Raw genomic sequence first — 20,406 nt, 5'->3', positions numbered from 1 at the left:
CAGTGGTAAGCTCCCAGTCAGGATTTGGCAATGCCTGCCGTATGCACTCCAACCCAATTTTATTCTTCTGTGAATTTCTTTCTCATGATCAGGGTCCCCTGTGAGTAATTGACCTAGATAAACGTATTCCTTTACAGACTCTAGAGGCTGACTGGCGATCCTGAATTTTTGTTCCCTTGCCAGGCTATTGAACATTATCTTTGTCTTCTGCATATTCATCTTCAGCCCAATTCTTACATTTTCTCGATTAGGGTCCTCAATCATTTGCTGTAATTCGTCTCCATTGTTGCTGAATAGGACGTCATCTGAAAACCGAAGGTTGCTGAGATATTCGCCGTCGATCCTCACTCCTAAGCCTTCCCAGTCTAAGAGCTTGAATACTTCTTCTAAGCATGTAGTGAATAGCATTGGAGAGATTGTGTCTCCTTGCCTGATCCCTTTCTTGGTAGGTAACTTTCTACTTTTCTAGTGGAGAGCCAAGGTAGCTGTGGAATCCTTGTGGATATTTGCTAAGATATTCACGTATGCCTCCTGTACTGCTTGATTACGCAATGCCTCTATGACTGCTGGTATCTATCTCTACTGAATCAAATGCCTTTACATAATCTATGAAAGCCATATAGAGAGGTTGCAGATTTCTCGATTACCTGATTAATGACATGGATATGATCCGTCGTAGAATATTCGTTCCTAAAGCCAGCCTGTTCTCTTGGTTGGCTGAAGTCAAGTGTTGCCCTGATTCTATTGGACCGCATTACGATGGGGGAGAAAATGCGAAAACACCCGTGTACTTAGATTTAGGTGCAAGTTAAAGAACCCCAGGTGGTCCAAATTTCCTGAGTCCCCCACTACGGCGTGCCTCATAATCAGTGGTTTTGGCACGTAAAACCCCATAATTTAATGTCTTTTAAATTCTATTGGAAATTTTCTTGGTGAATATTTTATACAATATCTTTGCCTTTTGCCATAGAACCTAACAAATTTTCCTGATGTACGGACTGCCTACTCACGACCTCACACCAACTCAATGATCAAGGCACTCATGCAAAGGAATTACAAAGACATACAAAGCCCACGCTGACAACATACGCCTATACATATGATCGACCCAGACGGTAAATTCTGTTTGCCCTCGAAGGTTTCGCGGAGCAAAGCGTCATTGCTACACAGGATTCGGCTGGGCGCTGCTTTCACCCGCCGCTCCGCACACGTCATCCGCCAGTCGAACAGCCCTGATTGTGAACACTATCAGACGCCTGAAACACTGGAACACCTATTGTGCGATTGCGCAGCATATATGCTGGAGCGAAAGACATTGGATAATTCGCTAGCCAGTGTTGGCAGGCAACCACTGTCGGAGGACGCTATTCTCGGCCCATGGCCCGACTCTGAAACTTCAATGTGGACAACTAAAGCTCTGTTGAAGTTTCTGCGTGACACACGAAACTAGACGAGACCACTTCGCTTATCGTCATCATCCATCCCCGTACTTTCACCCCCCCCCCCCCCCCTACCTGCCGTAGTTGCTCAGTGGCTGTGGTGTTGGGCTACTAAGCACGAGGTTGCGGGATCAAGTCCCGGCCACGGCGGCCGCATTTCGACGGAGGGGAAATGCGAAAACACCCGTGTACTTAAATTTAGGTGCAGGTTAAAGAACCCCAGGTGGTCCAAATTATTCCGGAATTTCCCACTATGGCGTGCCTCGTAATCAGGTCGTGGTTTTGGCACGTGAAACCTACATAATCTAATTTAATTTTCCCTTTCGCTCCCCATCCCTCTTCCCCCGTGCAGAGTAGTAGACTATAGAGCGCACCAGGTCAGGTCGACCCCTCTGTCTTTCCTATCAATAAAAGCTCTCTCTCTCTCTCTGCCTATGTAAATTGTCTTGAATAAAGAGGAAGAAAAAGGAGAAGAAGAATGCAAGTGCTGTCAGCTGGCTCTGAAGGTTTCTTTGAGTAGCACTGGCCACGAATATGGACGCTTGTTTAGATGTGAACCTGGGGCCCTACTTGGACACACTGACACGCGTTACGAAGACGCCACTCGTGCTGCGAACGTGTAGGGCGCGCGTTTATCGGTCCTCCTCGCACATGAACAAAGCGCAATGATGGGCTGCCACTTTGCGCAGGAGGCCGTTGCTTACAGTGCGGCCTTGACGCGGCGCTGATGGACAAGTATTTTTCCGCGTGCTTCATGACACGATCATTCCTCATTACTGCTGTCCTCAACGACAGGAGAGGAATCTAGAAGTCTACGTCCGTTGTTGGTCCTTTTAATTCAATCGATTTAGTACCCGACGCACTCTGCTTCTCCCACGGTATAGTTACACTCCCTGCCCGAGATAGGCTGTTGCAGGAGCTTTGCCGTGCGAGGCGTTACAGCTATATATGGTACATTGTGAACATGGTGTACTGAAGGCGAATGACCGCACTTCGATGTCTCGGAAAAGAAGACGATGAGTGGTGGTTGTTGTTGACGCTCTATAGCTCGCGCTCGCCAGTAACCAGACCTGCCTTTTGAATAGCCTTCTGCAACGCCACGTCCGGGCCTGCTTGAAGATCAACACCCCCATTTTAAGTGGTGGAGGTAGCGGGGTACTGTTCATCCTGGAACTTCGCAGCCGGACGCTACCATCAGCTTTCACCATGACTGATCCTGGCCCATCGCAAGCTGCTCCCGTGCCACCGACAATCCACTGTGCTGGCGTGCCCCGACAACGCGACCCGCCTATATTTAGCGGCACCGACGACCAGGACGTCGAGGATTGGATCGTCGAATACGAACGAGTGAGCTCTTGTAACAAATGGAATGACCGCGCCAAGCTCACGTATACGTTCACTTTTACATCACTAATGTAGCCGGCCTCTGGTTCAAAAATCATGAAACCGAAATCACGAACTGGTCGACCTTCACGGCAGCCGTCGCGGAGGTCTTCGGTCGTCCCGCCGTGCGCCGTCTTCGCGCGGAACAGCGCTTGCGCAGTCGAGTCCAACGCAGGGAGGAGACGTTTACAAGCTACATCGAAGATGTTCTCTCCCTGTGCAAGCGCGTCGACCCATCTCTCGCCGAAAGGGAAAAAATAAAGCAAATCATTAAAGGAGTCGACGACTATGCATTTCAGATGCTTTTCGCTAGGAACCCCCAGACGGTAGCCGACGTGATACAACTCTGCCAGACTTACGACGAGCTGCGAAAGCAGCGTGCGTCGACGCGCCGTGCTGCTCAAGGTACAGCAGACATTTCCACCCTTGCCAACGACGCCACTGCTGATCACACCGTTTTGCTACCACACATAAAAAGCAGTTCATCCGCGAGGAAGTTGCACGTCAACTTTCCCTTGTCGCCCACGCACCTGATCCTGCGCCGTCATCTTTAGACCCACCTCTTCGTCTCGTCATTGAGACGCAAGTCGCCCAGGCACTACCAGCTGCCCCTCCGGCGTTGCCTGTCACTACGCCACTAACTTACGCCACCGTTCTTGCCAGACCACAGGCCCCATCTCTTTCTGGCGCCTACCGGGCCACCGGGTCCTTCAGTACACTGGTAACATCTAATGTAAAGGTGCACACTTGATTCCCCATTTTATGGGTGATCAGCACTGTTTATCCTGATAATAAAATCCGCCTAAGTTGGTTCGCACGTTTTGAGTATCTTTCTTCGTCAGACCTAAAGTTGACGTCAATCGGAGCAAAATTTACAGGGGTAAAGCACAGATAACTCTGGCGTCAGATGTCCCTTACAGAGAATGTAACATGACAGCTGGAGCTGAAGGTTGCATCGTGCCTAGAAACTTTAATAGCATCGATGCTACCTAAAGACCTAAAGAAAAATTGGCAAAACGTCCAAGCTCGCGCGCTTGTTGACGTAAAGGGGCGCCGGCTACCTTTAAAATATGAAACTTCCCAGCTTTATACGTGTAAAAGCTACCGTACTTAGTCTGTAACGAATATTGCTTTCGGAGAAGGAGAGAAATAGAGACGAAGTAGTAGCTTGCAGCACGGCCATGAATTCGGTACAAACGAGGATAAGCCCAACGTGAGCTCTTCTGTTACCTATAGAGGCCCAATAATCTATCCAACTATATTATATAGACTCGTCGGCCTGAGTACACTCACGAGCTACGTATCATACGCGAAGTCTGTATCACGTAAATTGTGGCTCATACTGGGCAGAAACAACACAACCTGACAGTTCCAGAGATGGTTGGTCCGCTCCCACCCATCTGAAGGCCCCCCTCTTCTCCGTTTGCAAACTGTCTCGCTGCTGCAGAACCTGCTCGCCCACAAACCCTGTGTCCAGCGCTGCAACCTTGCCGCGTAGCGTGTCGCGATCGCCATCTCAAACACGGCGTGGCGGCAACACTCCAATTCCTCCGGCGTCGTCGTCTTCTTCCGCCTGCTTTGAAGTAGCACAGCGCCGGACAGGCCGCGTCCCCTCATCAGGGCCGGTCGTCGTCATCATCATCATTCCGTGGTGTCGTTGTACGCAGGCACGCACGGCCAACGAACGTGTGGCTGCGTCAGCGGTGATGAAAGACGGGCCAGCTTGGCTGCTCGCCCGTTGCGCAAGCGCTGGCGCGCGTCTTCGCGCGCGCGGAAGTGCTATGGAAGTGGAGGAGCTCGCGAGGAGACGCCGCGACGCGGAACCGCCGCCGCCGCCGCGGCGGTTGGCGACGAGCTACATGGCTACATCGCGTGCTTCGGGGCCGTTTCGGCGTCCGCATTGTGTGTGGGTGCGCGCGCGCGCGGCGGCGGAGGAGGAGGCATCGTTGCGTGCTTGCGAGATGTCTCGGTGGCCCCATCGGCGTCGTCGCACTGTTGTTACCACAAGGCGCAGCTGATGCTAGCCTCGCACTGCGAAGGCCGACCGCGGCGCGCGTGATGAGCGCAAGGCCTGTCCAGCTGGTTGGCTCGCGTCAGAAACGCCGGCGTGGGCCCACGTACTATATAACTCTTGGGAGCGGCTTCTATAGGTGGCTCGCCTCGCTTAGATCTGATCATTTCCGTGCTAACAGCCTGAATGACTGTGGTACGCAAATTGTACTGTACTTGCTTGGCGGACGAGTTTGCTGTGATGTACAACGCATACGTTGTACCAGCCATTAGTGCATGGCCGGTACAACGTCGTGTGATTCTATACCACAATTCCATTCGATCTTAATACTCAGGACGGGTCGATTTTAGTGATAGCGAATGCATGGTGCCACTCAAGCCAATGGTGAAACACTGAAAGGAATAGAAATGGAGTATAACCACTAGAACTGGAATTGAGCAGTGTTGGAGTAAAAATCTCGACACTTCTTGTGCATCCGTTAACTAAATGGCAACAGCGTATAGCATGTCTTTCCGGTGGCTTAGTTTTGTTTATTTCGCGCTATTCTTTGACATCTTGTCCAAGAAGCGAAGTGTTGAGGCCCGCAATGGCAGTTTGTTGCCAACTGAACGTTGCTGTGTACACAGTTCCCACAGTTTAAACAAGTGCCTGGCCATTTCGTTGGCATTCCGCAGTGTTATTTTTCATGCTATGGCGTTGAAACTCAGCTCCTTATCCAAACATTCATAAGGTGACTCTATAGCATTGCAACGAGTGCTAAACTCGAGCTCTACTACTCTCTGGAGCTAGCGGTGTACTTCAGTATTAGCTCTTGGTACACGGTAGGATACATTTTAGATGACTGATGGCAAGTTAATCAGGCAGCCGCAGCCGCTATTAGCCTACATACGACGAAAACGGATGCTAAGATGCTTCGCGAAGAAAAGATAAGTACAGTAGAAATATCTCCTGCCCATGCCCTTCTCCTCCTCTTCATTTGGTTCTTGACTGCGCGCCCTTTATTTGATATTCGAACAGCACTGTCTGAGCAAGAGAGGAGGGAAGGAATGGTAGGGAGGTAAAACATACGCACGTCCGGTTTGCCACCCGGCTCGAGGGGAAGGGTGTTAAGGGCCAGGAAAAATATTCAAAGGCTTACACGTTTCTCATTGGTGCGGGCGGCATACCTTCGTACGACAGTGGTGGGTTTGAGGTGTCAGTCGAATATAATGTGCCCTCTAAATCTGTCTCCGCTTCAGCGACCAGCGGCTTCTACTCCGCGCGACGTCAGATCACATTGGACTCAAGAACACTCTCGGTGACGGATCATATAGCAAGATTTTACAGGAAGATGGAGTGGTTTGCAGTGACCAGCAAGGGAAGCCTGGAGTGAACGTTTCGACAACGAGAGTTGCCTTCGTGACCGTGTATAATTTTTACTCCGTGCGGGCGGAATTTTTGCGTGGTGCCTTCGGAGTTTTTTTTTTTTTTTTCTGTCATTTTTATTTTTTACTTCGAGCTGGACGGAGCTTTATCGAGGTGCACCGGGAGTATAAAAAATACACGTCAATTTGCGTGGAGAATTTTTATGTAGAGGCTTCGGGTCAAATTCCGAAATATACACACAAGCATAAGCCAAATTTTGCGAAACAAGTGAACGAGACCAAACAGACCAAGCAATACATAACACAACATTTGAGAAACACCCGACGAAGAGCTGTGAAAGCCATCCAACGCACACTCGACACACAACAAGAAGCAACCCTGCCAGTATATATAGCCACGATAATGTGGGCCTCGAAACGGCCTAGCGAGCAGCTGTAGTGTTTTCAGAGTTACGACTCACAGGCTCGCACATATGAGATCGGTCTCTCTGAAAACAACATGAAACATAAATCCACACGGAACTGTTAACTTAGAATATTGAAAAAACAACGTTCATGGCATAATTTTTCAAAATTAGAATGCCATTCCGTGAGCGCTGAAGCGACGTCGCACACTGCCGGCGTCCGCGGCCAAAAAGTAGTGCGTTAGTTACAGTACGCAAGAAAAATGTACGTGCGCGTGCTTCATGACAAAATTAGCTTCATGCGAAAGAATTGTGGCTGAATAACAATTTATTACATGTGAGCATGACCCGTAGCAGCCTACGTAACACCGAAAATTGCGTAGTCATACATTTTTTTGACCGCACTACTTGCTCCGCGTCCAAGCAATGTCTCTCGGCTGTGAAACGGAGCCATATCGCTCATCTGGCAAACGAATCCTCACGCTCGGAGCCAGCAGGTATGCTCCTAAATCAGTATGTTGGATGGAGCTGATGTTAATGCAATATCCGAAGCAACGACGTGATCAAAACAGAACTGCGCGATAACAATTCAATTCAATTCACATCGCTCAGTAAGAAGCTTTATTCACAGTACGTACTTACGTCCTACCGTATTTCTTGGGCGAGGATATCCGTACACAGATTCATAAAAGAGTTGCTTGCACCACGGTCTAACTTACTGGCAGCACAGCACCGTGACGAACTCGGAATATGGCATTCGTGTGCGGCTATCACGGACGTTGTCGCTCGAACCGTGGCTGCTGTTGCCATTGCTACGCGGCACTTTACACCGGACGTTGTCAGAATATACTCAAAAGGACATAAAAGTGGTATTGAACTCACTGAGGAACACAAGTCAAGGTCACGCAACACGGAAGCACAGCCAGAAACCCGAGCCGACATCACGAGTCAACCGGCAGCTTCGTGGTCACAACTAAGCCTTTTTCCGCACTTGAAATCGTTGCTCTTGCATTCATCGTTGCCAGCAGAGTGATCACAGCTAACGCACATGAAGATGAGATGCAGTGAGCTTCAGACAGGCCTATAACACTTTCTGGAAGGAAGTATAGGAAAGAAAATAGGCGAAACGCTGGCACGGAACGACACTAACAAAGTCATCGTTCCGAAGCGTTGTCTTCAGCCTGAAACAACCCTCGTTTAGCCGTGGCTGATTTCGGTGACAAAGGCACTTGGAGCAGTCACATGCATCAAAAGCTCAGAATGCAGAGTTGTTGGCTATGACTTCAAACAAGGTTCTAAATATTATCCGGAGTTCCGGTGAATGCTAATAAAATTGAATAGAATTTAATTGAAAGCAATACACGTGTCGCTCAGCGACCTCAGTGACCCTTTGTTATCTTAATGTGCAGCTCCGAATGCGCACACCGTCAGCGTTCTTACTGTATGCGCGTAAGTGAGATTGTAAAAAGACACGCTATAATATACAGGGTGTTTTTATTGCGATAGCAATTATATGGACACTCCAAAGCAGATTTCTGCCGTCGGCGTCGCCGTCGCCGTGAGGTTCCGTATGACGTCAATGGAGATGAAATCGTCGCCGCGCGCCGCCGAACGCTGTATGTGCAAGTGAAAGGGCGCGAGGGACGCGCGCTTTCACGGGGAGTGAACGCACGGCGGCGAACAAACGCGCGTTCTGTGCCGTGCTCCCTTAAGGGCTGCAGAAGTAGGCGTCTCTTTCCTCCTTTACAATCACCATATATGTAGAGCAAACGCGCCTTCTTCTGACGCACGAAAGGCCGTGGGAGGGGGGGGGGGGGGGCAGGGAAGGGAGGCGACGTTTAGCTGCGGCACCAAGTGCCTATTTATATCAGAGGCTCCGGCAACAGTCACCAACGCCGCACGCATTTTGTGCGAACGCGGGCAAAACGCCGACGGCGTCGACAACAGTGCTGTGTGTTGCCGGTGCTGCTGCATGTCCAAGTTTGAACAGCGGATAAAACTACTATCCTTACTCCGTATAACTCTCTACTAAGTTGCTATCGCAATTGATGCTTCGCCTTTCGGGTGAAACTGCGACAACTTTTTTAGCTGCACCAAAGTTTTAAATATTACCTGTGGCAGATAGCTAAATTACTCGATGAGGCGGCCATTACTCCTACGATAACTCAAAATGATTAATTGAATAATTAACATAGCGGCGCTAATTAACTTTTTAATTAATTACTTTACGACACGCATTTCAGTCTACGAATCGTAGTTAGTGAGTCTGCAAGGCATATCTACTTAAAACGAATTCTCAGGACTGCGACAGTTTTGAGATATCACTTTTCAAAGTGTCGGATGAAATGTATTGGCGTTCCAGTCACCTTCGTGCTTGCAATGTATAAAACAGCGTTTTCTTAAAATGTAGGTGGAACAACGGTGCATTTTTTGCCGCAAGTTTAAAAGCGCATATCTCGAAGCCGGTGCCATCCTCAGAATTATTTCCAAGCCGATATGCCTTGCATGCCACTAGCTACAATTCGTATATCGAAACATTTTTCTTTATCTTTCCGTTTTACCTTACCCCTTCCCCAGTGCAGGGTAGCAAACTGGATATCTACCTTCCGGTTAACCTCCCTGCCTTTCCCATCTCATTTATCTCTCTCTCTCTCTCTTGAAACATTTGCCGTAAAGTAATTAATTATAAAGCTAGTTAGAGTAATTATGTTAACTATTCATTTACGCATTTTGATTTCTCTTGGAATTAATGGCCGCCTCATCGAGTAATTTAGAACAAGGGTTACGATTGTGCTTTGGCAGCTTTCGAAGTGTGGTTTTATGGAGAACACACCGCTACGTATCGATAGACACAAGGTAGTCTCAAGCGTAGTGATACGACGAAGCGAGCTCTCGCGCGCACCAGCTCGTTCGGATGTGTCATTTGTATGTTCACGCCACCAAGTATATAGGGCGTCGCTATGGCTCGGTGTGAGACGTGAACCACCTTCTCACACGTAACTGCCGAAAGGTGCTGATAAGGAAAGAAAGGATCGAGCGTGCAAGAGTTCAGGTAATAAAGAAGAGAGAAGTGAGAGTGGAGGAACTGAAAGGAAGAATAAAAAAAAAAAAGACACGTGTTGAGGAACCACGTATATACAGAAGCGCCCATGAAGTAAGTCTCTATCAGGGCGGCGCGGCGGAGATGTCGTGCAACCTAGAACGAAGGGGGTCGCGACCCGCGTCAGCCCTACTTTTCTTTCTTCTGTGCGTTACGCACTGTGCCCTCGGACAAAAAAAAAACTCGTGTCTCCCCAGCCGTCGTGCGGAAATGCTTCGAGAATCTCTCTCTGCTGTCTGCTAACTCGTGCGCATGCACCGCATGAAGCCAACTTTCTTTCGGACTGCGCGCACTCGGGTTAATGCTCGCGCGGCCGCGATAACCGCACGCGTGCTTGCGGCTTCCGACCCTTAAACTACTGGATCAGCGAACGGGACACACACGAATGAGTCGGGGATTCCTTGTAGTTTTCTCTTTTATTTCGTACAAGCACGGCTGCCACCTTGTAGAGGGCTTTCTTGTGCATACCTTCCGTATCTGGGTTACAAAGCACGCGTAGTGGACACCTTGACAAAAAAAAAATAATAAAGAAAGCGTGTGTTCTACCGCTCTTTCGTTCATTTTGCCACTGTAAGTTTTAGGTTTCCGGTTCGCTATCGGGCGCTTTGAATCGTTGATGCTTTCGCAAACTAGGCAATCTTGCTGGAGGCCGGCGACGCAGGTGTCACAGGGCATGTCTCGAAGGTGAGTTAATTCAGCGCCGCGTACGTTTTTTTTTTTCGCGCTGGTCTGGGGGGTATCACGCACCACACGGATGCAGTGCAAGTTTTGCGCGTCAGTCACCTTGCAGTCTCTGTTGACCTGCTGACTGACTTCAATGCACAGAAGCTTCGTGACGGTTGATGCCGCAACAGTGGCCGTCGGGTAATAATTTCTGCTGCCCTTGTTAACGTGCGCGCAATTCACAACTAATTCTCGAATAGTGTCTTTCTATAGTGGTTTTATTCGCACTATATAGCTAAGCGATGGACCTGGGAAGCGACACGAAAACAAAATCGCCTATACAACGCGTTTATTCTGCAGGTGAAAATAGCTTACATGTTCCCGTATCTTATCATCTAAAAGAAATCAAGTGTATACTTGATTTCTGTTATTTCTTCATTGTATAATAATAACGCCAAAATAAACGGACATGGCCGCACAACGCTGTTAGCAAGGGACCTGCGTCGCTCCCTGGTACAGAACCATGCGGCCTAGTGTTTACAAGCACAAAGCCCGTGATTGCCGAACATCACGTGGTGTTGCTGGTGTGGAGCGCCGTGACAGAGTGAATGAACGTATATACGTTCCTGTTGCGTCAACTGGATGCGCGAAGCCCCGCAACCGTACATCTATCGCCACTAGTCGGGATGAGAGTGCGACCATCCTCGAAGACTTCATTCTCATCGGCGTTCCCGTTGACGTCAGAGAACCTGCTGTATGCGGGCAGGTTTTTGGCGTGTCAGGGGTAACGAGGATGATCAGGACGATGAGGCACGAAGGAAACAATAACAGCGGGAAATATACTTTCCCGCTGTTGTTCTTTACAAGCGTCGAAAGGCATTGCCGTTTTGTTGTTGTTTACTCGTTTAATTTGCGAGATAGAAACGCTAAGTATACTGAGGTTCCGTTTGAAAAAATTGGAGGAAGCTTAAGCTTCGCCTTTAAGAGTAGAACGCGATAGCGTTGTCGGGACCCGTTCGCATCGCATCGTTCGCATGCGGCAAGTAGGCTTCATTCACTGCAACACTGAACGTGGGAAAGCCAGCTTACAAAGACCAAGCTTACACCGATCCCTTTAAAGTCGGCTTCACTTTTAAATTGAACTGCATTGCTGGAAAGACGTTTTTCCAGGGGAAATATAAGTGGTCTTATATTAAAATGTGAAGGCCCTAGCTCTTTTTTTATTATTTTATTAATTCTTTGCTATTGGCCCGACGCGCGCAGGTCTGGTAGAAATGCTGGAAAAGGGGTTTGTGTTTTAGTTTCCTCATAGCAGAATTAGGTTTTCTCGTACATTCAAATTACAATCCGACGCCGATTGGTAAACAATCCGACGGCGAATGTGACGCCGAATGGTTAAGTCGTACTTTACCATTTTTTCTGGCGGATTTCACTGTGAGAAATTCAATTTTTGTTCACCAAAACCTTGCACCACGTGGAGGGCCTGCGCGGTGGATGTGGTTGGATGATTTTCTCCGCCACCCGCGATCACACGCCGGTTGCCAACGCCGGATTTTCTGCGACCTAAAGGCTATCGGCGTTAAAACGGCGCAAAAACTAAGAAAGGAACTGAATGGCACGAGCGCGCTGCCGTTGTGTTCGCGTCTTATTATAATTTTTTTGTTGTTTGACTGTTTTCAAACCATAAATAATGTCATAGTTATTCGTGCGCGAGAGGAAGGATTTGCAAGAGTGAAACAAATACCAACCACCAGAGGTATGCGTAAGCTGAACACCCGGCACATAGCATCCAGAGGTGTCCCTTCCTCAACTGCACTTGAGCCGTCAACAGCTATCGACAACCGAGCTTTAACCGACGTTGCAACGCGTGTGACGCATGTAAATTCGAGGAGGTTTGTCCGCACAAGCTTAATCTACATCGCTGCATGTCAGGTGCACCTTATAAACGACACGCACGCCGCTAAATATTGCATTAGTTTCGTCCTCCTTGACCCCGCATGCATGCGAAACTAAGGTTTCTTTCTTATTCATGTTCAGATGCAGTACACAGTTTGTCTTTTTTAACTATAGGGTTTTACGTGCCAAAACCACGATCTGATTATGAGGCACGCCGTAGTGGGGCCGGACTCCGGAATAATTTGTACCACCTGGGGTTCTTTAACGTGCACCTAAATCTAAGTACACGGGTGTTTTCGCATTTCGCCCCCATCGAAATGCGGTCGCCGTGGCCGGGATTCGATCCCACGACCTCGTGCTTAGCAGCCAAACAGCATAGCTACCAAGCAACCACGGCGGGTATGCAGTACACAGTTAACATGTGAGTGCAGAGTATGTGTGAATTTCTCATGGTCGGCCGGCTCTGGATCCTATGACTTGTGGTTGGCGGAGGTGATATCTTCTTGCACATGTGTACCACGCATTGACGCAGGTTCAAGTGGCACTTGCAGGTAGAGCGACAGAAAGACTGCGAGCGACACATCAGAGCGTTCACTTTATAAGTGGGCCCGCATTGTATACACGCATTACAATAATTCTCTATACAAAAACGACATGCCAGCGAACCCGAACGGTCCCACCACGTCTAATCTCGGATGCCACACGTTCTAGGTTGTGCATCACTTTCGGCGAGCGGTAATGCACTTTTTTTTCGTTTTTGGGATCATAACTGGCTATATCTGCGAGCTTTTCGTGACTCTTCCATTCGTATTTCAAACGTGAAATTTTGAATGGAGCATTTTTTATACCTACACTATCTTAGACTAACTATCTTACATGGTGCAAAATTTCGTTGCAGTTGACATTTATTTATTTATTTATTTATTTATTTATTTATTTATTTATTTATTTATTTATTTATTTATTTATTTATTTATTACTACCGTCTGATTATCAGGCCTTATAGGCAGGAGTGCGTAGTACAAAAAATATGCAACAGGTAGTACAAAGGTACAATTCCTTTATAATTCTTTTAATTTATAGATATAATTCCTTCAAGGAGAGTTCGTCTTTCCTGTATTCTTTATTTTCCCCGCGCGGTGTATCCTCTGCTGCAATGAGCTCTGGAATGACTGTCGGTTCAATCACGTGTGCTCTATGTGATAACTGAACAAACTCTATTGCCGCACCTTCTTCTTGCTATCAAGTTTGCCATGAAATTTATTCTCGACACGTGATTTGGTTTGTAGCGTTAAAGAGTGCGTCCCTTTTCGTTTCCTTTCTCTTATCTGCCACCCCAGAACCTGGCATTCAGCGCCCGTGACCGGGACAACATGTCCCTGCGCGGCCTGATCCCGCCGGCCGTGCGCTCTGTGGAGACCGAGCTGCAGGCGGTCATGGACAACATCAAGCTGTACGAGTCCGGACTCGCCAAGTACCTGTACCTGCGGGAGCTGCACGTGAGTACACATTCGTAAGCCCGTACTCGCTGTTCAGTACGGCCGTTGCCGTTTTCTTTGTTATTTCCAGATTAATAATTGGAAAGACATATGGCTCGACCCTCCACTCGAATCCCTATTTTATACCATCTCCACTAGCGTGTCGATGTTCCTAGATTATAAAATTGGTACATATGTGCGATACTAAGGAAGGGAGGAAGGAAGGAAGGAAGGAAGGAAGAAAGGAAGGAAGAAAGGAAGGAAGGAAGGAAGAATAGATGGAAAGACAGGGAGGTTAGCCAGTTCTCAGACCTGCTGGCTACCCTGTGCTGGGGAAAGGGGGTAAGTGAAACGAAAGATCATAGAAAAGAGATGTTGCAAAAGAAGAAGGAAAGAAGAGAAAAGAGAAAAGGAAAGGAGAATACGACACTGCTTAAAGTCTGTCTCTAAGACCAGTTATCCTAAAGAAGCACAACAACGCTTTCAAAGCCTTCTGTGATGAAGACGGTCTCGGCCAGTGTCCCAGGACGCTTTCTTCCGACAAAGGGCGTTTGTCAAGTCTATCTAACACTCTTGACAGTTCTTTTCTGGGCGCACTGAAGCGGGGACACTCACAGAGAAGGTGGGCGATTGTTTCCTCGCAGATACAGTCATCACATCTAGGGCTGTTGGCCATTCCGATCCGAAATGAGTAAGCATTCGTGAAGGCCACGCCACTCCAAGCCACAAGCGGCACAGGAGCGTCTCCCCAGCTCTGGATATTCCTGATAGAAGACAGAGCTGTAGATTCGGATCCAAGTTGTGGAGACGAGCGATTGGTAAATTCCGTCGAGTTCCACTGTGCAAGTGTAAGCTCACGTGCGAGCGAACGAATTAAGCCCTGTAGCTGCAATCCTAAACAATATTAAAATAGAAAGCGGAAGGAACAACCACACCAACAATTGTTCTTGCGGTTATTGCATGCCATAAATGAATTAACTTCATATTTTTTCCCTTTTTTTACATTAGCCTCCTACATTTGTCTACTCTCTTCGGAGAAGTCATACGGAAAGCTTGCGGCTGAAGCTCCCTTGGTAACTTTGCGTCCTTCGGTTTAACAAAAGTCCGCGTTTCGCCCGAAAGGCGAAGCGTCCATAGCGCTAGCAAATTAGTAGACAGCTATGCAAAGTAAGGGTAGTAGTTTTACCGGCCGTGTAAGCTTGTAAACCAATTCACTCAATAACTAAATTAACAAGCATGGTGTCTCGCGCGCGCAAGCAAACATGAACACGTCTCACTCGATGTCCGCGGAAACTCGCTGTCAAAACGCTGGAGTGAGGAAGCGCGGTGGCAGCAGCGAACGAATTGACCTTCGTGCTGCCTCTTGCTTCAACGGCAACTAAGCGGCAAACACACAGCGCACGGTGGACTCCGTGCCCGTGGCAGATCGCTTTCAAGATAGGGGCCGCGCGGCCGCGCAATACGCAGCAGCCACCAGAGTAGAACGCCCTCCCCCTCTCTCCCCTTGCCCCGGTAACGTGCGCGACGAAAGAAGGCGCGTTTCCTCCCCGCTTTCCTCCCTTGTGCGTGCGAGATTGAGCCACTATCGTCGGCTCACCCTCGCACGCTTTCACTCGCACATACAGCATATACGACGCGCGGCAACAATGTTATCGCCCTTGGACTTTATACTGAACATCACGACGACGGCGATGGCAGAAATGCGCCTGGAGTGTCCGTACAATTGCTATCGCAATAGTACTGAGCGTAGCTAAACGAATTTAATGTCACCGTGAGCGAGTGACAACGGGTGTTAGTGCCGCTTGGAGGCTGTGAGTCGAGGTAACTAAGTGACACTCGACGAAATATTACATAAATGTAGTACAGTTTATGCCATTGCAACCACAGCTTATGGTCATTGAGCAAGCGTTCGTGTTTGCCCTTTGTGGGGACCGGCGTGACAACTGTGTGTGCTCGCGCAGGACTACAACGAGAAGCTGTTCTTCCGCGTGCTGAAGGAGTACACCGAGGAGCTGATGCCGCTGGTGTACACGCCCGTGGTGGGCGAGGCGTGCCTCAAGTACAGTCTCATCTTCCGCCGTCCCAAGGGTCTCTTCCTGACGGCGCAGGACGCCGGAAAGCTCTACGACGTGATGGGCAACTGGCCCGAAAAGCAGGTCGACGTGAGTACCCACACTTACACTACGCGGCTTCTCGGGCGACAAGACCGTACATATACAGTGCGAGACAAACTGAAGGCATCTCTATGTCGGACCGTAATCCACATACCACTGGTGTACAATCGAACCCGGATATAACAAGTTATCGTCTATGACGAACAGCTGTAAATCATCTTTAAAATTTTTGTGTAAATATTTTATTCGATATATCGAATTATTGATATAGCGAACTATTTCGTGATCCACTTCGAGTTCGATATATCCGGGTTCGACTTAACACAGCAAACGCCGCATCGCGTTCGGCCAAGGAAGAAGTTGAAAAAAAAAAGTCTGTTCTTGAAGACTTGCAGAAGTCGTGTCTTGAGATCTGTCCTACAATATGTCAAAATATTTTTTAAGCTATAAACACATACAACACAAACGTGCCGTCGAGACCGAGGCGGCAGCCCAACCGAAATGAGTAGCAAACCGAGTAAAGGGAATCCCGACGTTGTGGCTTATACTGCCTATGGCCTTGAGCTGCTAAGCACGATGTCGCGGGTTGGATTCCCTTTCGATGGGGGTGCAATCAAAGAAACACACACACGCACACTAGTCTGCCTCAGTGCATTCTGTGGTGCATCTTAAGTTATCCTAGGCGGTCCAAATTAATCCGGAGTTCCCCCACTAAGACGTGTCTCGTAATCAGATTGTGGTATTGGCAAATAAAACCGCAAAATTGATTTTGGTTTTCTTCTTTTTCACGATAAGGGGCAGGCTACTACTGTCGGTGTGTAGCCATAAATAAAGGATAAAGCATAGCGCGTCGTCCACTCCAGATATATTGACTTATACACTTGCCAGAGGGGGCAAGATTTATTGACACTTTGAGCGAGTGCCACCGGGTATTCGTGTCATTTGGAGAATGTCGGTCGAGATGGTGTAGCACTAGTTGCAGAGAGTGCACTGCGCGGCCTATCGAGCTCGGCAAACGCACTTCATTTTGTCTAGTTCTCTCGAAGAGCTTACACAGAACTTGCAGCTAAAATGCAATACCGAGTTTCTTGCTAAAATTATTAGAGTGAATTCTGGCGCTGCTATGGTTCAGCTATATAAGATGAGAATGACGGGGAACATGTGGATTTCTTGACCTTCGTGCGTGTAGCTTCAAACGTCCTTGTGGCTTCACTTACTACGCTTTGTGCTTCTAAATCACCTACAAACTATACTTTTTTCTAAACGCATAAATGCAATACATCTGGGCGCTCCTGCATAATAATCGCGATTTGTTGCAATTATAACGCAATATTTTGTTTAATGTGGTCATTTCGCAAAGTCGCAAAGTTTGAAGTTTAGGGCAAAATTCAAGTGCCACATATGATTTCCACGCTGGATGACGATGATGATGATGATGATGATGATGATTTAATTACATTTTATTTGAAACGTGGCGGTGACAAATACTCACCTAGCCTGCTTGATTTAATCAGGTATGCTATACATGTTTTTTTATCTATCATTTTTTGCACACATCTCATTATTATTTTTTTTTGAAACACCTGCTAGTAGCTCCCGTAGGCTCTAGCGGCCAAATTTCCACATAGTAATTGTTTTTGTAGGAAGCTTTACGGCGCAAGGTGGTCATCGCGTCGTTCCTAGGTAGCTACACCGTTTTGTTAAATCGGCTGCTTCGCAGGCCATCGTGGTGACGGACGGCGAGCGCATCCTGGGTTTGGGCGACTTGGGCGCCAACGGCATGGGCATCCCCGTCGGCAAGCTCGCCCTGTACACGGCGCTGGCCGGCATACACCCCGAGCGAACGCTGCCCGTCATGCTGGACCTCGGCACCAACAACGAGGTGGGTTTACTGGTTGGAGGTCCCACCTTTCAGTCTTAGTGATGTGTGATGGGATTTATTTGGATAAAAATTGGGAATGTTGGCAACTGTTGCGTCGTCGGCTTCTACACAGGCAATAGATTGCCCAATGAGCAAGGAATGATAGCACGAGCTGACAAAAAAAAAAGCGTCCCAACAATAAAGCAAATTTCGTAAACACGCTTAAACAATCAGTATATAAAAAAAACTGTCGCAGTTTCACCCAAAAGGCGAAGCATCAATTGCGATAGCAAATTAGTAGAGAGCTATACGGAGTAAGGATAGTAGTTTTATCAGCTCTATAAACTTGGACACGCAGCAGCACCAGCAACGCGCAGAACTGTTGTCGACGCCGTCGGCGTTTTGCCCGCGTTCGCACCGAACGCGCGCGGCGTTGGTGACTGTTGCCGGTGCCTCTGGGGGCGGCTAAGAGGTTTTAAACGAGATCAGAACGGGACACTCGTCGAGCAGCGTCGGAAGTTTTTACCACCTTCTCGCCTCGCAATGTTGCGATAGCAATTATATGGCCACTCAAAGCTGATTTCTGCCGTCGGCGTCGCCGTGAGGTTCCGGATGACGTCAACGGCGATGAAATCGTCGCCGCGCGCCGTATGCTGTATGAGCGAGTGAAAGCGCGCGAGGGACGCGCGCTTTCACGGAGAGCGAACGCACGGCGGAGAGCAAACGCGCGTTCTGCGCCATGTTCCCTGAAGGGCTGCAGAATGAAGCGTCTCTTTCCTCCTTTACAATCACTATATGTATATAGAGCAAACGCGACTTCTTCCGTCGCGCGAAACGCCGTGGGGGGACGGGAGGGAGGGAGGGGAGGCGACGTTTAGCTGCGGCACCAAATGTATAATTATATAAAAACGTTGCGAGGCGAGAAGGTGGGTAAGATTTCCGACGCTGCTCGACGAGTGTCCCATTCTGATCTCGTCGAAAACCTCCGAGCCGCCCCCAGAGGCACCGGCAACAGTCACCAACGCCGCGCGCGTTCGGTGCGAACGCGGGCAAGACGCCGACGGCGTCGACAACAGTTCTGCGCGTTGCTGGTGCTGCTGCATGTCCAAGTTTATACAGCTGATAAAACTACTATGCTTACTCCGTATAGCTCTCTACTAATTTGCTATCGCAATTTTTATATAAATACGCATTTGGTGCCGCAGCTAAACGTCGCCTCCCCTCCCTCCTTCCCTTCCCCCCACGGTCTTTCGCGTGACGGAAGAAATTCGCGTTTGCTCTCCGCCGTGCGCTCGCTCCCCGCGAAAGCGCGCGTCCCTCGCGCGCTTTCACTCGCACATACAGCATACGGCGCGCGGCGACGATTTCATAGCCATTGGACTCTATACGGATCCTCACGGCGACGGCGACGACGACGCGGATGGCAGAAATCCGCTTTGAGTGTCCTATAAAATTGCTATCGCAATAAAAAAACATACAGCACATTCTGCACTTTGTACAATTAAGCGCAAATCAATCACGCTGGAGTCCCGGATAAAGTAATAGTCGTGCGTTCCTATATGACATTATAGTCATTCGTCTTGCACCTGACATTGCTGTGACTGTTTCGCAGATTCTGCTGGCTGACCCGTACTACATCGGTTTGCGCCAGAAGAGGATTCCGTGGCGCCCAGTACGACGACTTCGTGGAGGAGTTCATGCAGGCGGCAGTCAAGAGGTGCGTGTGCGCTCGCATTTCATTCTGTATATACCTCGCTTCTAAAAGCCAAGGTCCGTATTCACAGAAAAACTCTTACGCTAGAATTGTTCATAAGAACAAGTTCCAACCAATCATGATGCTTGACCTATCATGAGCGAAGGCGGCTGGCCAATCAGAAAGGAAATTTACGAATGAAAGTTCTGTGAATACGGCCCCAGATGTTTTAAAAAAATCACCGCATATCCACGAAGTGAATGATGATGAGTGGGCGAAGCACCGGGGTATCATTCGGGTAAACCACAGCTACGGACGAGAGAGAAAGAGAGCGCGCGTCGGGAACGAACGTCCTTGTACAATGCAGCGCCCCTAGCTATGGACGAGAAAGAGAGCGCGCGTCGGGAACGAACGCCCATGTGCACCGCAGCGCCCCTAGCTACGGACGAGAGAGAAAAACGCCGGAAGCGTTCTCCGGAAGCCGGAATCGGAACCGGAAGTGGAAACGGAAGCGGAAGTCGGCTTCCAGTTCCGGATTTCGGAAGCCGGAGCTTGGCGTACATATACTATACTGCAATGAAGAAAAAGACACCTAGGTTCGGGCGCTCGGACTGCGGGCGCGCTCAGAGAAAAAAAAGACGACGAGGTAGAGAATAGAACAGCCAGCCCAGGAACGGGTGCTGTCTCTGTGTCTCCGTTATTCCATTACAATGGCGCAGCCGACTACAACGGACCTGACTTAAGGTGTTCCAGCGTCCAGTGTTCCTCGCACGGTGCTTCGGCGTGCCGGGTCCCTCCTTCCCAGGAACGCCGTTCACGCTTCCCCCGGTATGGAGCCCGCCACTCTACCGTCGCAGGTACCCACTGCACCGTCCGGGGACGGCGTCCAAGCCTCCTCGGTGGCTCTCGGACAGGGATGTACTGATGCCCTCCTCCTAGCCATCGCTGAAGTGACACAACAGCTCCAGGGCATGGCGACCGCGTTCGCGTCCGTCGGCGG

The 20,406-nt window shown here is 49.0% G+C and overlaps 2 protein-coding genes across 2 annotated transcripts in view; one reads left to right on the top strand and one right to left on the bottom strand.

The window, feature by feature from the left end:
• The window catches only part of LOC119461573 (NADP-dependent malic enzyme-like), a 162,220-nt gene that overhangs the window by 115,065 nt on the left and 26,749 nt on the right, over positions 1 to 20,406 (top strand). The window contains 5 exon segments of the mRNA XM_037722928.2: positions 13,601 to 13,759; positions 15,700 to 15,900; positions 17,573 to 17,734; positions 19,326 to 19,373; positions 19,375 to 19,430. Coding sequence (XP_037578856.2) covers positions 13,601 to 13,759; positions 15,700 to 15,900; positions 17,573 to 17,734; positions 19,326 to 19,373; positions 19,375 to 19,430 — 626 coding nt within the window.
• The window catches only part of LOC125947814 (uncharacterized), a 115,656-nt gene that overhangs the window by 80,406 nt on the left and 14,844 nt on the right, over positions 1 to 20,406 (bottom strand). The window lies entirely within an intron of this gene.

Source organism: Dermacentor silvarum, chromosome 8 (assembly GCF_013339745.2).
Source record: "Dermacentor silvarum isolate Dsil-2018 chromosome 8, BIME_Dsil_1.4, whole genome shotgun sequence".
In the NCBI taxonomy this organism is placed as follows: domain Eukaryota; kingdom Metazoa; phylum Arthropoda; class Arachnida; order Ixodida; family Ixodidae; genus Dermacentor; species Dermacentor silvarum.
The sequence above is the reverse complement of the archived record's forward strand: the minus strand, read 5'-3'. Positions and strand labels throughout refer to the sequence as shown.